Source organism: Ciconia boyciana, chromosome 1, assembly GCF_034638445.1.
Source record: "Ciconia boyciana chromosome 1, ASM3463844v1, whole genome shotgun sequence".
Classification (NCBI taxonomy): Eukaryota; Metazoa; Chordata; class Aves; order Ciconiiformes; family Ciconiidae; genus Ciconia; species Ciconia boyciana.
Window position 1 is genome coordinate 74,732,771 of NC_132934.1, and position 21,681 is coordinate 74,754,451.

The window sequence follows — 21,681 nt, forward strand, 5'->3', positions numbered from 1 at the left end:
AAACACAGATAGAGGACAATATGCCATCTAAATCAGCAGTTTTGACAGCCGCAAGTTTGTGGCAGCTTTCCATTATAGTCCTGGCTTATTCTTCTAGGAAGGGTACTAGCATTTAAACAAGGCGCCTAGGTGCTTGGAAGCTATGGCATGAGAAACATAGTATTTGTGTGAATATTAAGTAAGGTGAAATAAGTCGGTTTGGCCCAAACACTGGTCATCATACCTCAAAAGCCCATTTTGTGTCCTTTGCTAACTTTAACCTCTTCATGAAACAAATGGCTCAATCAACCAAACAATGGATCTTTTTCTTCTATAAAAAGGAAAGAGCACATTATTTTGAGTTTTGCTCTTGAGCTTGGATTAGAAAGGGCTCTTTTGAGAGTGCACTTCAGTGTTCCAGTATAGCTGTTACCTGAATTACAGTAGCTTGCTCTGAAACTCCTGGTTTTGCCAGAGGACCCCACCCACTGGGGTGCTGTATAGTCTGGAGCAGCCATTCCTCCATGAACTCTTAGGCTTTTGACTTAAAACAGCTGCATATTGGAATGAATTCCAGTTCATGTTCTTTGTATTTCAGGTAGCCTCTTCCTTTTCAGTGAGGCTGTTTTGTTCAAATGCCTTTGTGGCAGAATTGCCCTGTAGATAACTTACATACTAAGTGGCACATGCATGAATACTTCTTGTTACACGTCATCCCAAATGGGAAAAAATCATCTTACTGCTTTTCCCTCCTCTGTATGTTTTTTCTATGCCAAATCAAGTATAAAAGAAGCGTTCTAAAGTTCTTTATTTTAGTTACATAAATGAATAAGTAATACTGCTTTTTCCTTTGGAAGTATCCAAGAGGTGTTCCTTAATGCAAAGGGTCCTTTTGGCTTATGTCCTTCAAAGTGCTGCTGGAGGTGCTTGTCTCTCACCAGCGTGTTTTCTTCTGTAGTATGAAGTGAAGGAGGGAAGCCTTTGGAAGCAAATTATCGACATGGAGACAGCTACTGTCCGTATTATTTGGCAGTTTAAGGCACTTCTCTGCACTTCGGTTAAAAAGGTTAAGCATGTGTTCATTTAGTAGTACTTACAGACTTCATGATGAGAAGAATTTGAGATGGATGCTGGTAGTGACACCTGGATTCTTTTGCAGGACTGAGCAGACAGAAAGTTTCCAACCTCAAAAGCCTTGCTTTTTTAAAATGAAAAATGTTTATGTAATTCTCTGAGATGCATTTCGGTTTTCCTGAAAGTTTGTTCCTTGTGTCTTCCGTGAGCCAAGTTGCATACATACCAACTATTACCCGTTAAGGATTGTCTCCATAGTCCATCAAACTAATAATTTTTTCCACGCTATCACTCCAAATAGAGCCCTCCTATGCTAGTGGAGTTGTAATGGGAGGGGGGGTGTCACCCTAAATAGCCTTTTGTATTCTTCTTAAAAGATTGCCACTATGAGAGCATGTTTCTCTATGATCAATGTCACTGTTTGCAAACAATTGTGAACAGTGAGGTGTTACTATTGAGTGAACTGAGGTATTCAGACAGCATGAATTTTGGTAAAGCACTGGTACGAATTGTGTAAGCATCTTATGCAGCAAAGGGAATAATAATATTTAGGACCCAAATCATCCACTGCAGAAGAATTTTCAGGTAGAGATTAGGAAGAAAAAACCTTCACAAAATCCTTTGTCGGGATCCCCTATACCAGTATGTCTGGCAGAGGAGTGAGCTGCTCCTCAGCAGTGAAAGCAAAGCATTAGATCAGAGCATGGGGTGGAATGGGTGTGCTCTCTGTCTCCTCAGTGTCTTCCTCTCTGCTTCTTGGCATCCACCTTCTGTTTTACATCTTAAGCACTCACTAAGCACCCCATGAAAAGCCACCTCAAACTCAGTAGGAGAGTGATCATTGCATTGCCCAGATAGGCAAGGCTCCCTGCCGTATAGATTTAGGACACACTTATGTCAATTTAGGGAACTGAAGTAGGGAAGAGAATGAGGAGAACAACATTTTCTTTTCTTATTTTAAACGTCACTGTAAGGGAAAATAGCAGATTGTAGTTATATGAGGACATATATTTTTATTTCCCTTAAGATAGACGTGGGGGGGTGTGAGGGAGAGAGAAAGAGATGGCCAACACATATGCTAATTAAAGAATCCGGTCTTTCAGCATAGTGTGCGCCACCGTGAGCCAAGTGTTTCTGGAGGAAGGGGGACCGATGCAATTAAACATGTCATTTTTGAAGGACAGATTTATGTTATCGCATGTTAAGTGTACGTTACATTCTTTCATATACAGTAGAAGAGATGCTTGACTTATAAACAAGTCACAGGCAAGAAGAAATTCATACAACAGTTTGAAGTTAAAAGAATCATTCATGCACATCCACTGTTCTAGGAGTGTAAAATCTGAACTTCTTTGGGGTGGCTGAGAATAACTCAAATGAAAATAAAAATTAGCCACACTTCTACATGAAGAAGGCATGTAAGAGACCATTTCAGCAAAGATGCTTATACAGCTCTTGAAGGGCATCTTCTAAACATTTCAAGAGTAAAGTACTGCTCAGAGTTTTGTCAGTTTGTAGAGAAGGGAGTGTTGCTTTTAGCAGCTGTTCTTATTCACACTAAGTAATTCGTTACTCCGTCACCAGCCTCACCGAAATGGATAAATTGCTTCTGAAGAACTAGAGGTGGGTGGAAGATCAGTATTCGCCTCTCAGTAGAAAGTGTTATATATGGATGCTGGGAAATGTATTGAAATATTTACCTTGGAGAGAGGAAAACTTATGTAAAAGTTTATGCTAATAAACATGTAATGAGCAACTGCAGAAATGAAATTGGTGGAAATGTATAAAGATAAAATAAAATTAATAGCAACTGCTATGTTAGGGGCTTAGATTTGTTGAAAGTATGGGTTTATGTTATTGAGAAATATTATAAGCCTGCTAGATTAAGCAAGAGTCATGTGAGGGGGAAAATGGTGAACTTTTTAATTAAAGACTCTGTCAGGATGCATGGGCATAAAGGACCAAAATAAGGTCAGGCACGCTATCCTGATTCTGGCATTTCCTAAGCCTTGAATGCCTAACTTTGCAACCTTAATGTTTCCTTAAACTATTTCATCTTTGTAGCTATTTATATAGTGACCCAAAGCGCATGTGACATTTTACAGAAAATAGAGTAGAACTGTAGTTGTCAAGTGTTTGCAATCTAAATTTATATAAGTCACAGCAGGAGCTAGTAACAAACAGTAGGGGTAACTGTTAAAAACATACTGCTTAGTGCTTAGGTAGCTGTGGTAACCATAGTATGTTCCTAAAAGTAGGTAGGAGACCAAAATTCAGGCGGAAATACTACAGTTGGAATGAAGCTAGGAATGCTGGGAATCTAGCTGTGGCTCCACTGAATGCACATCTTTGTGCAGTTGGATTTGTTATGGTCAAGTCATAAAGGACACACACAGATTTGTGAAGATGCTGGCCCAGGCTTCAACAACTTGAATCAGCTCCAAGTTTACTAACAAATTTCTTTTGATAAGCATAAGTCATTTAAGGGCAAAGGCACTGAAACAAATAAAGATAGTGAGGCACTTCCCAAAATCGAAAATCTCTACGGGCAACTGTGGATGCCTCAGTTTACTACTTGGACAGTAGATATACTATTAGTTGCTTGTCATGTGCTCATACTGGTTTTTTCATTGATAAGTTCTTTAGGGCTAGTCTCCTTTTTTGATTTTCAGTGGCAAGTATGAAGGGTCCCTGATTTTGGTTTGGACTCTATGTGAAACTTGGCTGCAATTTCTTCTGCTCCTAAAGCACGTTGCCGTTACAGAAGATGACTTGCTGTCCTCATTATGAATTAGATCCGTGATCCGTTAACATCATGGCAATAGTATGGGTAGTGTAAAAACAGACCCTTAGGAGATTGTATCAATCAGTATCATCCAGACTAATATCCTAAGGTAGGTAAGAAGTTACAAGGTGAAATTGTAGCCCATTAAATCCATTGGGAATTTTGTGAGGATTTAAATTACAATCTTTACCTTTAGGTAGTTACAACTAAGAAGAAGTAATCACGTAGAGAGATTGACAAGTGGAGAATCTTGACAGCTATATGCATTTTTAGATTGCTAAAGAAGTATTTCTTTTTATGGACATATATATGTCCATTAGCAGAACAAATTGAAAGGCCTGAAAAATAGCTTTGATTTGCAGTCCGTTACGTTCAAATTAGAAATGCGGTATCAAGAAGTTACCATCGAGAAAACATTGGAAAATATGTAAACTTTATAACAATAAACATTTGTGGGAGATGTAACTGACACAGTAATAGCTTTAAAAAAAAAAAGGAAAGAGGAGAATACCCTTCGTGTAAAACTCAGAAGGAGGGCCTGTATTCTGTGCCACTTGAAAGAGTTGTATCCTAGCAATTCTAGGTAATAATAATAAACAGAACAAAAGTTAAGATGTAGTAGTTAAATGAGCCATAAAAATGAAGAGTCTGTAATTTGTATTGTATTGTGTCAGGTCATCGGATTAAAATAAACTAATGTTTGCACTTATTTGTATTTGGGAGAAAATGAAGTGTAGCTGTTTGAGTGGTACTACATACATTCCATCCTGGAATGAAAATCACATTGTTTTGACTGCGTTATTTCTGTATCCATGCAAACCATCCTCATCACTCTATAGTTCTTACCTCCTTAACGCAACCAGGGTTGTGTCATTTGAAATTAGTGGGTAGAAGGCCCCTTGGAGAGTTAAAGAGGAGCAGCGATTTGAAAAAATGAAATGCAGCAGTCAGATTTAAGAATAAAGGGCATTTTCCTGGGAAATGTTTTCCTAAATGGGAATTTTTCAGTGTGGTGTTTTGCTCATGTATTTGGCAGTCACTTGGAATCAAGTGCAGACTTGTGCTACATTGTGCGCTTGGCAATGACAATTTGTGTGTGTGTGGTGCTTTAGTTATATTAGCCCTGGAGGCAGAGTTAACACTTGCAGTGGGACAAGAGTATTTGCAGTCATCAGAGAACTTTGCAGTCAGCTTCAATAACATCACTCCATTTTTTTCACTTTTTTTTAACATTTTTTTTGGCAGCAAAGCTCTTAGTAGAACCATCTGTCTTTCTATTAGTGTTTTTGAGTCCTGTTTTGAAGCTTCTTTGCTTGGCAAAGTCACTTTCATCCTTGGAAACCATTTAAAAAAAAAGTTCTGTGGCTTTTTGCCGAAGAAGAGTACTATGCAAAAATTCCACACGGCTGTTCATTTTTGTTCTGAAAGAATACAGTTACTTTGTCTTTGTCTTAAAAAAAACCAAAACCCCAAACAAAACAAACAAAAAATAAACACATCAAGAAAAGGCAGACACTGGGCAGTGCTAGGGTGACTGAGTGGGGATAGAGAAGAAATCACATTTTATATGTTTTGTTTTCTCCAGCAATCCAGCTAAAAGTATGTATGTCTTCTGGTTAACAGGATCAGAATAGAAAGAAGAATACTGAAGTACCAAAAAAATGGATCGAGTTAGTTCAGTGAGCGGAGCTACTTCTACTCTAGCTTCAGTCAGGCATTTCCATCAACAGCACTCCTGAACTCCATCCTTACAAATTGTTTCAGACACTAAAGATGCAGTCAGCACACACACAGGTGTTGACAGGTCCTGGCATAAATGAAGAGGTTATCTTCCCAAATTTCGTATCACTCTTCTGCCTTGTAACAGTGTTGGGTGAACTGAGACATCACCTGGACCTTCAGGAGGTTAAATTAAAATAAAATTAAGTCAAGATGTAGTCTCAACTGTGGCAACCAAGGAGCTGGCACAGGTTCTCTTTTGCCAGTTCTGCTATGCAGGCAATAATGAAGGGAGTAACACCTTCTTACACCACTGGCCAAAAAAGATTGTCTATCAACACACTAATTGTCCTTCTTTCTTAAGGCTACAGACCACAAACTAAATTTTAGTCCTTGATAATGTATCTGTACCTCCAATGCCTTAGCTTTACAGTGCCATTTAAAATCTAGATGACCTCTCTTAAGAAGTGAGTCAGTCTCCCTTTACTGACTGATCTGGTCAGCACAGTGGGATCTTTTAATTAAAAACAGCCATTTAACATTTTAATCTAGCAAACTTTTTGTCTCTCATCTGTGTGAAATACCAAGATGATGTCCATTTCTAGCAATTAAAAACTCTGACAGAACTGGGTGAAAGCAATAGTATTAGACGTTGTGCCATGGCCAACTTCCAGTTTTGATGACTAATTTCTGCATGTCTGAAGTCCCCTGCAGTATCCACTTACAATATAATATTTTCCATTTCCTGACTTGCATGGTTGTGTACAGTTGCTGTGCAAAGTTGAACAGCTAATGCTTCAGACATAGCTGTGTTTTATTTGTGAATAAAGTGTCTCAGCATTTTTTCTTACCATCTCAGAGACTTTATCTTTTCACATGTACAAATAAGTTCTTGTATATGGGCAGAAAAATAGTACTGACTGTGCTGTACGCTACTTACGCACATATTTGTACTTCTGTGTGTGTGGATCTTTGGGTTTGGGCTCAGTCAGGGTGATGTTGTTACACAGGGCAATAAAAGAGAAGAAAAACCCACCCTGCAGTCAAAGAGAAGTGAGGTGTTATGGACTGTGGGGGGAATAATTAATTGGGATATAGGTGTGCATTAGTGGCATCTTTTGATTTATTTTGGATTAATGTAATTCATATGAAGTGCTTTGGTAATTAAGATGAGGCTGAATAGTTGATGCTACTGGAACACCCCATTATGGAGGAGCATACTCAAACCTGACCTCTCAGATCAGAAGTAGGAGAAAGCATGTAAGCAGACATTTTCCCCAGAAAAAATTCCACGTTTGATTTTCCCTCTCCTGTTCAGCAGGTCCAGGGTCAGCTGCCTCCATTAATGATTCCCGTATTCCCTCCAGACCAACGAACCCTAGCAGCAGCTGCACAGCAAGGATTCCTTCTTCCTCCTGGTTTCAGCTACAAAGCGGGATGCAGTAAGTCCTGTAGATATTTTTAGCTGGAAGTGGGTATAGGGCTCAATTTCATGCCAATCTGTATAAAAGTATCACCTCTCTCGCCAGATAGACAAAGCCATTAACTTGCACAGATGAGTGTAAAATAGAGAATTAGTCGGTATTGTATGAGAAAATATTGTCAGAGGTGAAGTATGTGTTTCAATGTAACAGCAAAACATTTCACACGACAAGTAGATTTGTGCACCTTCTTTCTGACAGATCTTTTTGACAAGTGAACAGGCTCATGACCACACATACGTACATACATCTGAAGAGAAGCTATTTGAAACTTCCCAATAAATTTCAACACTGTTGTAAGAAAATATGTTTTTTTCCTGAAGCAGCCTGCTTACTATTTGTGAACTGAGGGCCTATTCTAGTCTCTTTCTTCACACAGAACTCACATTAATCTCAACAGGGGTTCTGCACAGAGATCAAAGATAGCATATGCCTTTCAGTTTGATGGACTAACACAAACTATGGGTATGTTTATGAGAGCCTAACACTAAAAAATATAGCATCTACATTTTTAATCTTTGAAAGATTTGTATTGTTCTCTATACTCCCCAGATTTTTTTTGAAATTTTATTTAAGCCTTCTATAGGATTTCATGTTCCTGTCAAGAGGATGATAATAAATACAAGTTAAAGAATAATTGAGGAACTCCATTTCCATGAATAGACTTAGCTAGAGCATGGATTTCATAGACTTGTTTTCATGCATTTATGCTTGTATAACTCTTCTGACATCAGTTTCCTACTGAGTTATCTAGGACTTGCTTGTTCTACCTTTCTCTGTCTCTAGCATGGGTGTTTAGCTTTATTATATCCATGTCAGTGTATCCATCTGTATCATTGACTAACTCATGAGTTCATCAGTTGGTTTTGAGTTACTGAGGACTTGCCACTGCAGCAGGTTCATAAAATTAGAACATAAAAAGATTCCTTTAGTTAAACTGGCTTAGCCCACAATTTCAGATTTCTTTCAGTTTCTTTAACATTGTAGATACAGTACTTGAATGTGAACTTGAGTTTCTTTGGCCACTGATGCCTTTTCCTAATATTTTACAGACTGGGACCACTACTGAAAATTACTGTTCAAAACACTTCATGTCCCTCAGCAGCTGCAGTGCCAAAGCATAGGCTCATTCAGTTCTTCCAGTGATTTCACACTCAGTCTCTCTCAAATGGGAGAAGTAGTGATTCACATAACAGAATGTTTAACCGAAAGCCACACTGAATATGAATGCTACCATAACTGTAGGCCTGGAAAAGGTCAGGAAAGCACCCTGTTAGATATATTTGGCAGATTAAATTAGTTGTGTGTTAATGGAGTCTGGTTTGGATAGAAAGAGTTGAGGTTGGTTTTTTCCCTTCTTTTTACTGCATGTACATTAACTGTAAGACAGTCCTATAGTTCCTCACATCCATGAAGTACACATGACATCGCATGTTTGTGTAACCTTGAAAATGAAAAATAAAAAAGAGCAAAGTTGCTGCTGCTCCTGGCAGTAAGGCTTGGAATTAACAGCATGCCAAGGTCTAGGACTGAGCAGAAGCCAGTGGAAAAAGACAGCTCTGTGTTTGGTGATTCCCTGGCATGTTTGACTGAATTTGACTGAGAAGCTGAGGAAAAGTGATAAGTAGTCCAAAGGATTTTTTCTTTTTTACTCACAGTTTAGTGTAAACAAAAAAGCATATACGGATTTAGCTACACCTAGAAAGCTTGTAGCAATGAAAAACATAGCTGCCTTAAAACTATAACGTTTACATCAAGTAATGTTTTTGACAGGCCATTAAAACATATTTCTCCCACTTTCCTGGTTGCACTTCTGTGTATCAGTCCTCTTGGCAAAGATGTGGTAGATTGTAAACCAAACAGCTTTGGATAAAATTTTCTAAAGCACCTGATGTAGGAGACTAAATCTTCATTTGAAGAGTGACAAAGGCACTAGGATCTAAGTCTCAGGGATATTTAGCAAATGTTTGTACTGTAAACTTTGGTACGGTCACCTATGTTAACTTGAACTGAGCTAAAGTGGGTACCAGTATAGCACTGCAACGGAGAACGTACAGCCGATTAATTTGCTCAGCTTGTTAAATGCTTAACTTTTACTGAGTTTGCTTTTGTATGCAAGGCCTTCCTATGAACTTCTGAAGATCCCACTACCAGCATCTTTACCTGACTGCCATTGTATGTTTTAAATTTGGCTTATGTACCTTATGAAAATGGAACCTCACTTCTACATCTTTCCGGTCCTTTTGGAAAACCTGCCCTTTTTTCTGGACTGATAGATTTTCAGAATTATTTTGTATGGCTGATTGACAGGAATTCTCTAGTGATGATTCTGTTATCTACTAGCATTAACAACCTGCACATAGGAACAATAAAGATCTCCACAGGACAATTCATTTCCAGTAACAAATAATAAAGAACTATTAAAATTTTCATATACTGTTTCTCAATAAACGGGAGATTTGAAAATTTGGAGGAGAAGGAAGAGGGAATTGTTGTGACAACCAATATTTTCATAACTAACTAATGATGCTGAGTACCTTGATTATGGATAACCAGTTGGGGACACCTTCAGAGGGATGTTTATACTGTTATGTGCCCTGCCCCTTTGAAAAGTCAGATCTCCAGAAGAGTATCTGAAATTCAGCAGCATGTCATCTAAGGCACTGCCGATCTCTAGTCAGTTGTGCTGTTGGGCGCACCTCATGGCTGGGTTACTTGCCACCTTCTGTCTGCAGGCTAAGTAGCTGGAGAGATAGCTGCCTCCAGTTGCTCATCACTGTGCCTCCAACTTCTGACGTACTGGCCAAGCTTCTTGGTTAAGCACTCCCTAACTTGCTTCTGTCCAGGCTGGGATAGCAAGGACTTCCTGTTAAAATTGCTTAAACGGAGCTGGCTCATTTTAATGGAAACATGTTGGGAAGTGATTAAACAAGCAGCTTGGTCACAGTGGTAACCTTTGGCAGGGGGCTGTGATTGGAGATGGTGGCTTCTTCAGCCAGCACAGCTGTAGCTGGAAGAGAATGTGTGATCGAGCCTCGAGGTCAGTGAAAGAGAAAAAATGATGAATACCTAGTTATACTGCTATTTTTCTTTCATTCAGCTTAGATAATGAAACCAAACTAATTTATTCAATGCTTTCTGATTCACCTGTCCATGTTAGAGCAACAGAGAGTCAGATGTATGTCTCCCAGTGGTTTCAGAGAAGGATTCCTCAGCCAGTGCTTCCCAGTGGAGTAATGACTTATCCAGAGAGAGACTGTGGAAAGGAAGAGTACTGATTTCTCTACACCTACTTCATTTTCTGAGGATTTAACTGAAGATAACACAAAAACAGTCGTAACAGTTCATAGCAGGGGTCCATTTAGATTCCTCTCATAGCAGACACCTAAAGAAGAGTATAAGAACAGAGCAAGAGTATACCGATACTTTACTTGCCCCACACTTTGCCAAGTTCCAGTGGCTGGGGACTCAGGGACCTTCTGACCTAGTGGTGGCATCACTGTGTGAGAGCTAGTCTGTCTGTTATCAAAAACAAAGAGGTTTCTCTGCTTGGTTTCCTACCTGATTGGAAACATTCTAGATGGCTGAAATGCTCAAAAGAATACAACAATATCAATCTCAAATATGTGCAGAGCAAATTATTCACTTATACTTCTCCAAATATTTTGCACAATCGGGTAAATACAGGGAGGAGAGGGGTAAATATTTTCTCCATGCTACATGGCAGGTCATGGTCTTTGGCTTCCAATTTGATGTAGTAAATTTCCTTTTCTTTCTTTTTCTCCATAGCAGATCATGCTTGGGAGTGGCTTGGTTTTTCATTTTGTTTTGTTTTTTAAACAGATGGTTTGCATTACATAAGGGACAGTTTACACAAGTTGACACTTCCCCTTTTTTCTTTATGGCATATTGTGTGGTGGTAAAGTTGGCAGAGAAAAAGGGAGGAACTTCTATTAGGATTACATTTCTATTTGAGAAAAAGATTCATAATCTATGGTTCCAGTTGATTTTTAACCTCCATACTTAGATATAATTGCATGGTGTGTAAAATATTTAATATTATTATTTACAACATTTTTTTCATATGAGAAAAATAAGTTGGCAGTATGTGATGGACTATATTGTCCACGATTAGCAAGAAAAATACTGCTTACCTACTTATTTGCTACAGACCTGGTTATCCATTCACTGTGTGCTACTTGGCATTTAAGTATTTTGATTTTTATGCAAACCTCTTTATATGTGTTTTATTATATACATAATATGTAATATTTATATAGATGTGTAATGCACATCTCTTTATAAAGAGTTGATGTTTCAAAGTGGGGTGTTAACTAAGTGACCTGTGGCATGAGCAGATGTTAGGAGTTAACCCCAGTACCCTAAGTTTGTTAATTGGTTTTAGCAGCAGGTGAGTTCCTTCCATTTCGGCTGATGTTGAAACCAAACAGAGCCCAATTACTGCATTTCCCAAACTATGGCAAAGCTTCTCCCACATTTAGGCTATGCAGATTGGCTCAGGTCATTTAACCCTTCTCTTTTTATTGTCAGCCAGCATTCCTTAACCCTATCATTTCTTACTACTGCTACTACTAGTTCAGCTTCAGTTGTGATACTTGCTAGATAATATACATGACTCCCAGCATTTTAGCAATGGTGAGTGAAAAGTCAGCTTGCTGAGGTCTGAGGAGCTGTTGCTGTTGACTTCACTGAAGTCAGATTTCACACCAGATGATACAGGTCTGCTAGGGCCGCTCTTAGAAATAATTAGAATTTATTTAGAGCTAATTAATATTTGTGAAGTGGTTTGAAAGTATAAAAACAGTGTAAGTGATAGAAGATAAGTTTTGTATTGTGCCCTTTGAAAACTGCATAGTTCCACCTCAGAGGAGGCTGCTCTTTAGTCGTAGGTGGTGTGATCTTTTTATTAATGCACATATGTATAGATTCGTATGTGGAATATTAAGGCACGATTGTCTGTCCTGTATAAGAGATAATAAAGGGAATGAAATAAAGATTTGGGGAAGCAAAAGGGGCTGCTTCTGGGGAGCTATTTACAGAAAAGGTAGAAGGAGTTAGGCTGAGAAGAGTGGTAGATTGGGTAGTCTTCCACAAATGTAAGGAGCAGAATGCACCAGGACAGAATGCTTCCCCATGCTTCCTCTGTGGTTCTACATTTGCAGCACTGTTTACAATTAGCTTTCCACTAAAAGACACAGAATAGCTGAAACTTTGTAAAGAAGATGGGCCCTCACCAGTCAGTGGTGCTAAGTAAGATTCATTTTGGAAACTGCACTCCATCTCTTCTTTAAGCATTTGACGATCGCGATAAAAAGGAAGTGAAATGTTGACTAGCCCCTTACAGCAGTGTGGTATGTTGTATCGGTCCTGAGGTTTTTCAGTATGATTGAAGCTGTTGATTTCCAGATAGTTTATTCTCTGGAAGATGAAGAACAACATACTTCGTTTTCTAAACTGAGGTGTGCAAGAAATTGAATTATATGGATATTTTTAGGATTTGTTTTCTTTTCTCAGGAAACAATAGTTACTAAGTCTGTATTTCTGGAAGTGGGATTTACCCCAAATATATTTTCCAGGTTATTCACAAATTCTCAGGAGAGCTTCTACGTAGCCTTTTATTTGCTGATACCTATGTTATTTTTACAGAAATTTGGAAACAAGAATTGTTTCTCTTTGCCCATTCCTCCTCTCCCCTGTGGATAATTTGGTGTAACAAATCATATTGTGTTCCCAGTCAGATGTCATCAACATGAGGTTTTCTGAAAGCGCTTTAATCACTATTTCAACCATATCCAATTAGGGGGGGAAATCTGAATATACAATAGGTACATTGTATGTGTCTTACATATCAGCTTCTTGCTGCTGAAAGTGTTCTAAATAAAATAATGCACACAAAGTTATTGATGAAATATCTAATTAACTTTTAAAATCGGCAAAAATGTGTGAGATGAACAAGCCAAGCCTAATAAAATTAAAATATGCTGAATTTACTCTTCATCTATATTATGAACAATAATTCCGATGTCTGATAAAAATGAAACTCTCACTTAATTGGTTCCTCATACAGTACAATAAAATTAATGTTTAGGAGTTAAATACCATAAACTTCCTCAGGGAAATTTGCTGATGTATCTCTGTTTTTTAGTCAGTCACATGTTTCATTGTTTAATGGAGTATCATGTGGACTGTCTTATAATTTTTCTTGTACTCAGTGTCCATGTGTCTGGCTTCTAAAGAGACTGAGTGCTAATTTCTGATTTAACTGTCAGCTGTATCAGCTGACATACAGGTCATTGACAATCACCAAATCACAAGAAAAAAATATTGACATTGCTATGCTTTTATCCGAATGACAAAAATAGGAACCATGTGTTGTGAGGACCACATACTGTAGCTTCTTTATAAAGATGGTAGTCATCTTTCAGGGCTACTGTTTATGCCTTGGAAAAGAATGAGCATATGACTAAACCCTCATGTTCCCCCCAGGATAAGAAAAGAGTAATAGCATTGTGGATAGAAAGAGCAAGAAGGAGGAATTTTTGGTAACGACTTTGCTTTTTAGCGTACATGAGAATGTGTCACTTCTGTAATGCTGCAAATGCAATGGAAGGCATCAAGACTGCAAAAAATAACAACACAACTAAAGACTATTTCTAACTGAAAGAATCCCATAGCCCCTAACCTATATGTGGCTTCTCACAATAATGCTAATAAGAACAAAATAGACAAGCAAAATAATGGGGTCCTGTGAAAACAGGCTGATAGTTTCAGTTCAGTTTCAAGGCCATAAGAGACACCTGGTGTTAATGGCACTATTACCCATCGTTGGGGAACCAAATAAAGTCCCGATTTTTAAAGTCATGAGCATGTACAGACCTCTGTGGAAATACATTGGCTTTCCTTGGTTCTCAGAGCTTTTGAATAACTGTCATTTATTCAACAGGTATATATATAAAAAAAAAAAAAAAAGGGCACCCTGGAAATCATAGGATTATTCTGGTTGGAAGGGATCTCAGAAGGTCTGTAGTCCAACCTCTTCCTCCAAGTGGGATCATCTAGGAGATAAGACCAGGTTACTGAGGGCTTTATTCAGTCAGGGCTTGAAAAACTCCAAGGACAGAGACCGCACAACCCTGTTTTGACAGCCTGTTTCAACATCTGGCTGTCCTCATGGGGGAAATCTGATCCTCTTGATTCACTTTATGTCCACTGGCTTTTGTCCTCCAATGAAACACTGTAGTGAGGAGCCTGGCCTTGTCTTGTTGATCACCTCCTCATAGGAATTGGAAGGCTGCTTTTAGGTCCCTCCAAAGGTATTCCTTCTGTAGACTGAATTGTTTCTGTAAAATACGAAATAGGCTAATCCCTTGTAGGCAGCACTCGGTCAATGCTGTCCAGAACTATCCTCAAAGAAAATCAGGGAACCCGTTTGGATTTCTTTTTGGAAGCCACTGGTTGGATCTTCTTCATACTCTTTTTCTTATTTCTCTAAATCCCTAATGCCTAGAGCCAGAAGTCAGGGACCGCTGCTCATGTCTTTCACAGCCTCCCATTACTCTTACTACATGTCCACCATCACACCAGAAAAACAAAAGGAGAATGGTGATGAGGATGAGAATGAATCAGTGGTGAGAAGAGATGCAGTGGCTTACCTGTCAGTTAGCCATCAGCTGTGATTATTCATTATAAATATACATAAGTGATAAATTGAGTGTAAAATTATTGTGGCTTTTTCTAGAGCTTGTCAAAAATTGGGGGGAAGATCATGTAGAATTCCTTTTCATTCAACAGAATCTGCTATAAGGAAATGTTTATTCCGGTATTTTTCATGGAATTTACTTTAGCATTCTGGTTTTGGAAATTATAATTTAAGAGTTTGGTTTTGTTTCCTACTCTTTATATTCTTTACACTGTTTTCTTTTTTTCTTCTCCTTCTATGACCTCCAACTTTTTTCACTTGCTCTCCCTGAAAGACAGGTAGGAGGAAAACAATAAGTTTAAAAAAAATTGTAGGAGATAAAACCCCTACTTCTCCTCTTCTGGTATCGTTTTTTTTTTAAAGAAGAAAATTTCAGGAAAAAATCAGAGAGTTCTATTGTTTCATATAATCAGGTTCAACTTAAAAATCCTGTCAAAACATTATAATTTAACATTAGCATGTAACTTGATTTATATAGCAAGTAAGACAATTGTGCCTGCTCTGAAGAGCTTGCAGCCTGTCAGGAGACAAGACAAGACACTAGGGAGGATTACACCATGAAGGAGAATAAATGAGATGAGTGACAGAAAAAGGAATACAAAAAACATCTTATGAGTTCAGGTGAATGGTGCAACACACATAATGTTAGCTCCTATGCTTTCTTTTCTCTTTTTTAAAAAAGTCTTAATGTTTTTTAACTTACTAAACTCCTTTGATAAAATTTTGCAAAACATATCAATGGTTTAAGAGCCACTGTTGTATTTCCCCAAGTATCCAATCATTTAATATCCATGAGCTTGGTAGCTAGTCAGTTGAAAATCAAGTTCCTAAACACACAGGGTTGTTATTTTGCGTTTTGGGACAGGATGTCCACTTGGCTCTGTACCACAACTTACTTTCGCAGAAAAGCCTTTTCAGTGGAGGATGCTAGGGAAAGTTCATAGAAAGAGTGGTTTAAAAGTGAATGTACTTCATGAAAAATCCGCTTGTAAGCAAGATCTTGGAAGATTATTTTGGGCAAGGATGAAGGTGTGATTTGAAATTGAAAGAAGTTGCAGTGCATAAATTATCAGGAAAGAGGTTCTGGGTATGTTTGTGGAAGACGGACCAAAAGAAGGATAGAGAAATAAAGAATTGGCACAGAATTGAGGGTTCAGCCTTGCCTTCTTTCTTCCCTGAGCCACTGGTGTTCTCCTTTGCTCACGGTGTGCACCAACACCTCTAATATACCCCATCAGCTCCTCCAGGCTGACATATCCCATTCCCTTCTTTAAGTGCTGTATCACCAGTACATACGTCCTTCTGTGCTCTTTTCACATAGTCAGTCTGGAATAACTCTGTTCTTTAAAGTCATCACCAAGTAGCTGGGAAATAACTATATTTTAGAGAAGAATATGTCAGCTAATGAAATAATTTTTACCTTGTTCTTACAATAAAAATCCCAGCCTTTGACTTGCTCCAGATTTCACCATAAAGTGTACTAAAGAAAAGCAACGACAGGAAAACAACAACAAAGCTTCTCTCCGATGCTTTGTTTATAAGAAAAGTCCACTCATAATGAGAAACAGTTTGGAACATGAAAGGAATGCACAAAATGTATCTTTTGGTAGCTGAAAGATGCAGGGAGGTACACTCCTGCCTGCGTGCATTAGTAGATTAATAGTGAATTTTGGGAAAAGAAATGTAGTATAGTTGTTTGAGAATTTATTGGTGTTTTCAGTGATGCAAACTTATGAATGGCTTGGGAAATACCTATTTCTAATAACTGTATATCTTGCCTCACGTTCCTGAAATGTTCCCAGAGCTTGGGAAAAAAATGTACCGACTTTTTATATCTAAAAATAAGATACTTACTGAAGAAGTAATTAAATAGTTAAGGCATGCATTTCCCAGACTTCAGAATTAACTAAAACCGCTCAGGCAAAACCTTCAGTCTGATAGGGGAATAAATTTAAGGACAGTAGGAAGAGGTATCATGTTCTAGAGTAACAGCAAAGAGTGAGCAGGTCCATATTTATCAGAGGAGACTAGAGGCCTTTGTTAATATTTTGAGGGATGGCAGCTGCTCCTGCGCAATGTGATTGTGAGCATATAAGTGCTTGGCCTCCTCATTGATACAGGGCCCGGATCCTTCCCTGGGAAGGACACTGTCTGAAGGGTTGTCTGTGGGTTTTAATCTTGGCTCTTCCACTGGCCTGTTGCATGACCCAGGGCATGGCACAGCGTTGGAGCATATTCCTCGCTCTTTTGTGTTTTGTCTCCTGTGGACAGTAAGCTCCTCCAGACAGAGGCGGTCTTTTGTTAGACATTTGTACCAGGCAAACACAGTGGATGGCTAACCCCGATGGTGTCTCTGCTCGTTATTGTGCCTTCCTCCAACTTCTTCGCCACTACCGTGTCTGTACCATGGGAGAAGTAACGTGGATGTACTGTGTATGAGTAGCACTTGGGAAAGAATTGCAGCACAGGCAGGATGTACTTTTCTTCATAAAAAGAATGGCTAAACCCCTAAGATAAGCACAAGATAGCAGAGGGTATTACCAAAGCATAACTATGCAAAGATTCGTAATAGGTTACAGAAGCCTTTCAGATTTGTTTGTTGGGTTTGTTTCTTAAAAATATTTTGGAGCACTGGAAAAATGTAAAACCCTTTAAAGAGTGAACTAACAAAAAACCAACCTGGTAAACAGGAGAGCCTAGCTCTGCACAGCTATAATCTATTTTTTGGATGAATTTGAGTTTTTTCCTTAGAATTCTGAAAACCTACATTAGCATGTATTGGTGTAGTGGTTGCCTTCTAGCATGATCTCCTAAGGAGTCCCAGAGGCATTACCTACACCACCAAAGCCAGTGGTTGTGACCATGCACGTGGCCATGGGGACTTTAGCATGCTCTTCTCTCAGAAGCATCTCCTTGTTATAGCTACCAAATGAACAGATAGGAATTACCACAACAGACGAGGGTATGGGAATCTGCCTGGCTGTTTAGGGAGATGAGAATAGTGGGATTTATGAATTAGCATGAGGCTGTGGGAAGATGGGCTAAGGCTTATACATGTGTGTGTAGAGAAGAGGAATGTGGGACAGTGCATGGAAGTTAATCTTTTAATATGTATGTTTTAATACAAATAATTTGTAACTAAAAATTTTAACAGGCTGTAAAATCAACATTCTACTGAGAAACTTTTCCTCGTTCTTTTCTTTGCAGTTGAGAAATTAATAATTTTATATTATTTCATAGCTGGTTCTTGAACAAAATGTCCTTTTCTGGAGAGGAGTCTTTCAGAATGATACTGGGATTAGCCTTTGAGTAGTGTGGAAGCAGCTAAACACCATCGACCCTGAGTCTTCGACCACCATCTCTTTCTTCTCCTTGTCTTCACATGTTTAAGGCCCATTGCTTGGGTCACAGGATAACTCCCCAGAAAATTTCAAGTCAGAGAAATGTTTCATTCAATCCATGGCATGAAATGGAAAGTGGGTGCCTCAGTTAAAGCAAAGGAAAATGGGAAAATGTGAAAATCACATCCTCTGGGGAAAAAAAATCCAAGCAAGTCAGCAAATCTGTTGCCCATTGACAATAAATAAATAAACAGGGAAGTTGTGGCCTGGTGCTGGTGCAAAGATATTTGTGAACAGGGATGCCTGGGTGGACCTTTAGATTCCCATTGCTTGGCTGGCTGGCCTTGAAAGACTGTGAGGCTTCAGTCAGCAAAGCATTATTTAAGATGTTCTTAAATATAAGCAGGCATGCTTATTGTAGTTAAATATCTGTTAAGAGGCTTTGCCAGCCCAGTTTTTTTCTGGCCCTCCGTTTCTAGAAGTTACGGTATTTAATTCTTAACACGAGATCAAAATGCTTGAATGAAAACATCTCTGTAAAGAAGGTTGCATTATAAAAGGGAAAAATAAACATTAGCATTTTTCCTGAACATGTATACACCAACACAGCTTATTTCTACCATTTCAAAAACATGAGATAAATTTCTTTCCCTTTGTTTTCTGTTTCCTGTAACTTAGGCTTGATACCGTTATAAACTTCAATTCAATAATAACTAATAATGATTGTACAGAACAGCCTGCATTGCCTTCTTAGTTTGTCATTTTTTCTCCCTAGTTCACTCAAAAAAGCACAGTAAAGCAGGAAAACTTTTGATTTACCTTTCTAATGAAATGTACAGGAACATTTAGGTAGATTTTCCTGATAAAGTGCTCTGCCTTTTCCATAGTCTCATTTCAAGTGGCTGTTTTAATGCTACAGAAATCATGCACACTACCAGAACACAGGGACATAGAGAAATGCTCTGGTGATCCTTATTTGAGTGGAAAGTGCTTAAACATTTTATCATTTGGAGAAGCAATATAATGCATGTAACATTTTTTATTATTTTTTACCAGTTTTCTTAATAGTTTTGTTGATGGGCTAGTATGAAGTTTATTTTAACAAATCAGATATGTAAGGAGTGACCGCAAGTGAGTGCTCCATAACATTAAAACATGCCTGTCTCCATCTTGATTTTTGCCATCTCAGGTAATTTTCCTTTATAAACACCTGCAATTTTTTCTTAAACCTTTACTGGGTCCCTTTATCTCATTCAGCACAATGCAGTTCTTACTGAAACTGAAGTAGTTTTCCCTCAAGCAAAATTGAATCACAAGTCATGAAGTGGAGTTGGCGCAGGGATTGCAGGGGCTTGTATCTGATTTACTTAACTTCACATGCTTTTTCCTGTTGTAGGATCAAACCCTGAAACTAAAGCAAGATTTTTTTTCTCACCTAAAAGAAAACATGGTGGTCAAGGGAATGCCATTTCTGATCTGTGTGAGGCTCAGTTTACTAACAGTGAGCAGAGTTTGGTTAACTTCATATTCTGGACAAGCTTGTAAATTTGTCCCCTTCTATGCTGTGATCTTATCAAGGTTGTACTGTTTTCCTTTTCTTCTCCTCCACCCCCATCTTCTTTCTTTCCTTTTTGCTTTCTTTCTTTTTTTTTTTTTTTTGAAGTGCAGCCTTCTGATCAATGTGCACTTTTTTTTTTCCATTTCCCTAAATACATCATGAAAAAGGATGAGGTTTCCGCCTTAATTGCTTGTGCCTTTTATTCACATTCCTCTCTCAGCCAGAATTGTGAAAAGAGTGTTAGTAAAAGGCTGCACAATAGAGCTTTTCATTAGGCCTCAACAAGGCACACAAAAGAAGGCTTTTGGAAGGAGTGAATGCAGGACTTTAATTTGCAGGTGGAGAGTAGATAAAAGGTGCTGACGCCTCTATTATTCTCTTACTTAGGTGACCCTTACCCCGTTCAGCTGATCCCAACTACCATGGCAGCTGCTGCCGCAGCAACACCAGGCTTAGGCCCGCTCCAACTGCAGGTAAGTCCGAAGACAATGCAGAAGAGGCAAAGGTTAAGTAAATACAAAAAAATGTTTTCTCTTCCATTCGAACACAACGCAATGAACAGGGGTTTGGGTGCCTTCTCTTCAGGGGAAATTCACGTCCGGAGCAAAATAGTCGTCACATCATACACATTTTCCTTTTGCCTCGGGGAAAATTTGTGTTACGTTTTTGTGTCTTTGTTGTCAATTTAACTACTTTTGGGGTTGTACTTTAAATTTCCGCAGAGCGGTATATTTGCTTGTCTTTTCCATTAGATAGTTCTGATGCAGGCTGCACAGGCTGACTAGGTGTAAAGCAGCAAAAGGAAACACATTGCCGGGCAGAAAAGCTCTGTCCTGACAAGCACTTTTAAACTGCTTAAAAGTCGCTTAACATGATTATGTCCTTTTAGGCTGTAAGCTCTTCAGAGCAATGACTGGCCCCTCCTACAGTGTTTTATGGTACCCAGCACATTTTAGGCACTGCTGTAGTGCAGATAATTAGCGATTATACTAATTTAACATAGGCAATTAGAAAACAGGTGGAAAGATACTGAAGAATTTTTTTTGAGCTATGTTAAAGAGTTGGCCTGGTAGCCAGATGTATCTGATTCAAAACTCCCAATATCATTCTACATTTTGGAGGTATTAGGGTGTCCATGGGTCTTAATGATAGTGGTGCAGATGTTCCTCTGGTATTCCTGATCAGCTCCACAACCCTTGTCAAGTCATTGGTATTAAAAAAATGTGATGTCCATCTCCACAGTTTGAATTTTGTTACCTGCCATGTATGCTTTGCTGTTAGGATGAAGCCGGGTAAACTCTGGGACTAAAATGAAAGCAAGATCCAAATCATCTCTAGTTCTGCAAAATCTGGATTGACACTCTTTTGTAGAAAGAAAAAAAAGTCCCATACTCTCCATTGCTAATTCGTCTCCCCGCTCTTTATTATTTGCCAAGTCACATGGAACAGCAGAGCTTTATACCTGCTTGGAAAAGCTCAGCATTTATAAACAGTACGTGTAAAATGCATTCTCAAACTCAGTTTGGCCAGCATCAGTATGAAGTAGACTCTCTGCAACATCAGATATTTCAGTTGTTTGGCCAGCATACGAGAGCGTGGGACATAGTTCTGGGGAAGATTTTTTTTTTTTTTTTATTTTAACACAGCCAGCGGAAGTTAGCTGAGTTTCACAGAAATAGCTGCCAGTGTGTAAGCTGACACGTTCCATGCACCACAGAGGTTAATACATTCATTCCTATTGTGCCTTTGTATGAAAAGCTACACTGTCTGTGTGTTAGTTTCTGATTCTGTGAGTTACAAATACCGTAGGCGGCTTAAGAATCATGGGAGCCATAAAAGTCATCCCTCTGAAATGAATTTTGAGTAGTAATGCCAGTATTGATAAAGTGCTTATAATAGCCAAACACAGATGAACACACTTATGGAAGAAAGAGGGGGGGAAAAGGAAAAACAAAAATGGAGCTAGCTAGCAATGAGAAAATAGAGGGCTGAGTCTAATTCTCCTTATTTTTGCAGTCATTCAG

General features: G+C 38.6%; 1 protein-coding gene across 31 annotated transcripts in view; it reads left to right on the forward strand.

Annotated features, from left to right (window-relative positions):
- The window catches only part of SOX5 (SRY-box transcription factor 5), a 721,637-nt gene that overhangs the window by 611,174 nt on the left and 88,782 nt on the right, over positions 1-21,681 (forward strand). For 26 of the 31 annotated variants that reach the window (XM_072874906.1, XM_072874851.1, XM_072874898.1 and 23 more), the window contains 2 exons: positions 6,876-6,999; positions 20,045-20,130. In XM_072874906.1, the coding sequence (XP_072731007.1) occupies positions 6,876-6,999; positions 20,045-20,130 (210 nt within the window). The remainder of the gene's footprint in view (positions 1-6,875; positions 7,000-20,044; positions 20,131-21,681) is intronic. The other 5 variants (XM_072874691.1, XM_072874710.1, XM_072874733.1 and 2 more) reach the window with 1 other exon arrangement.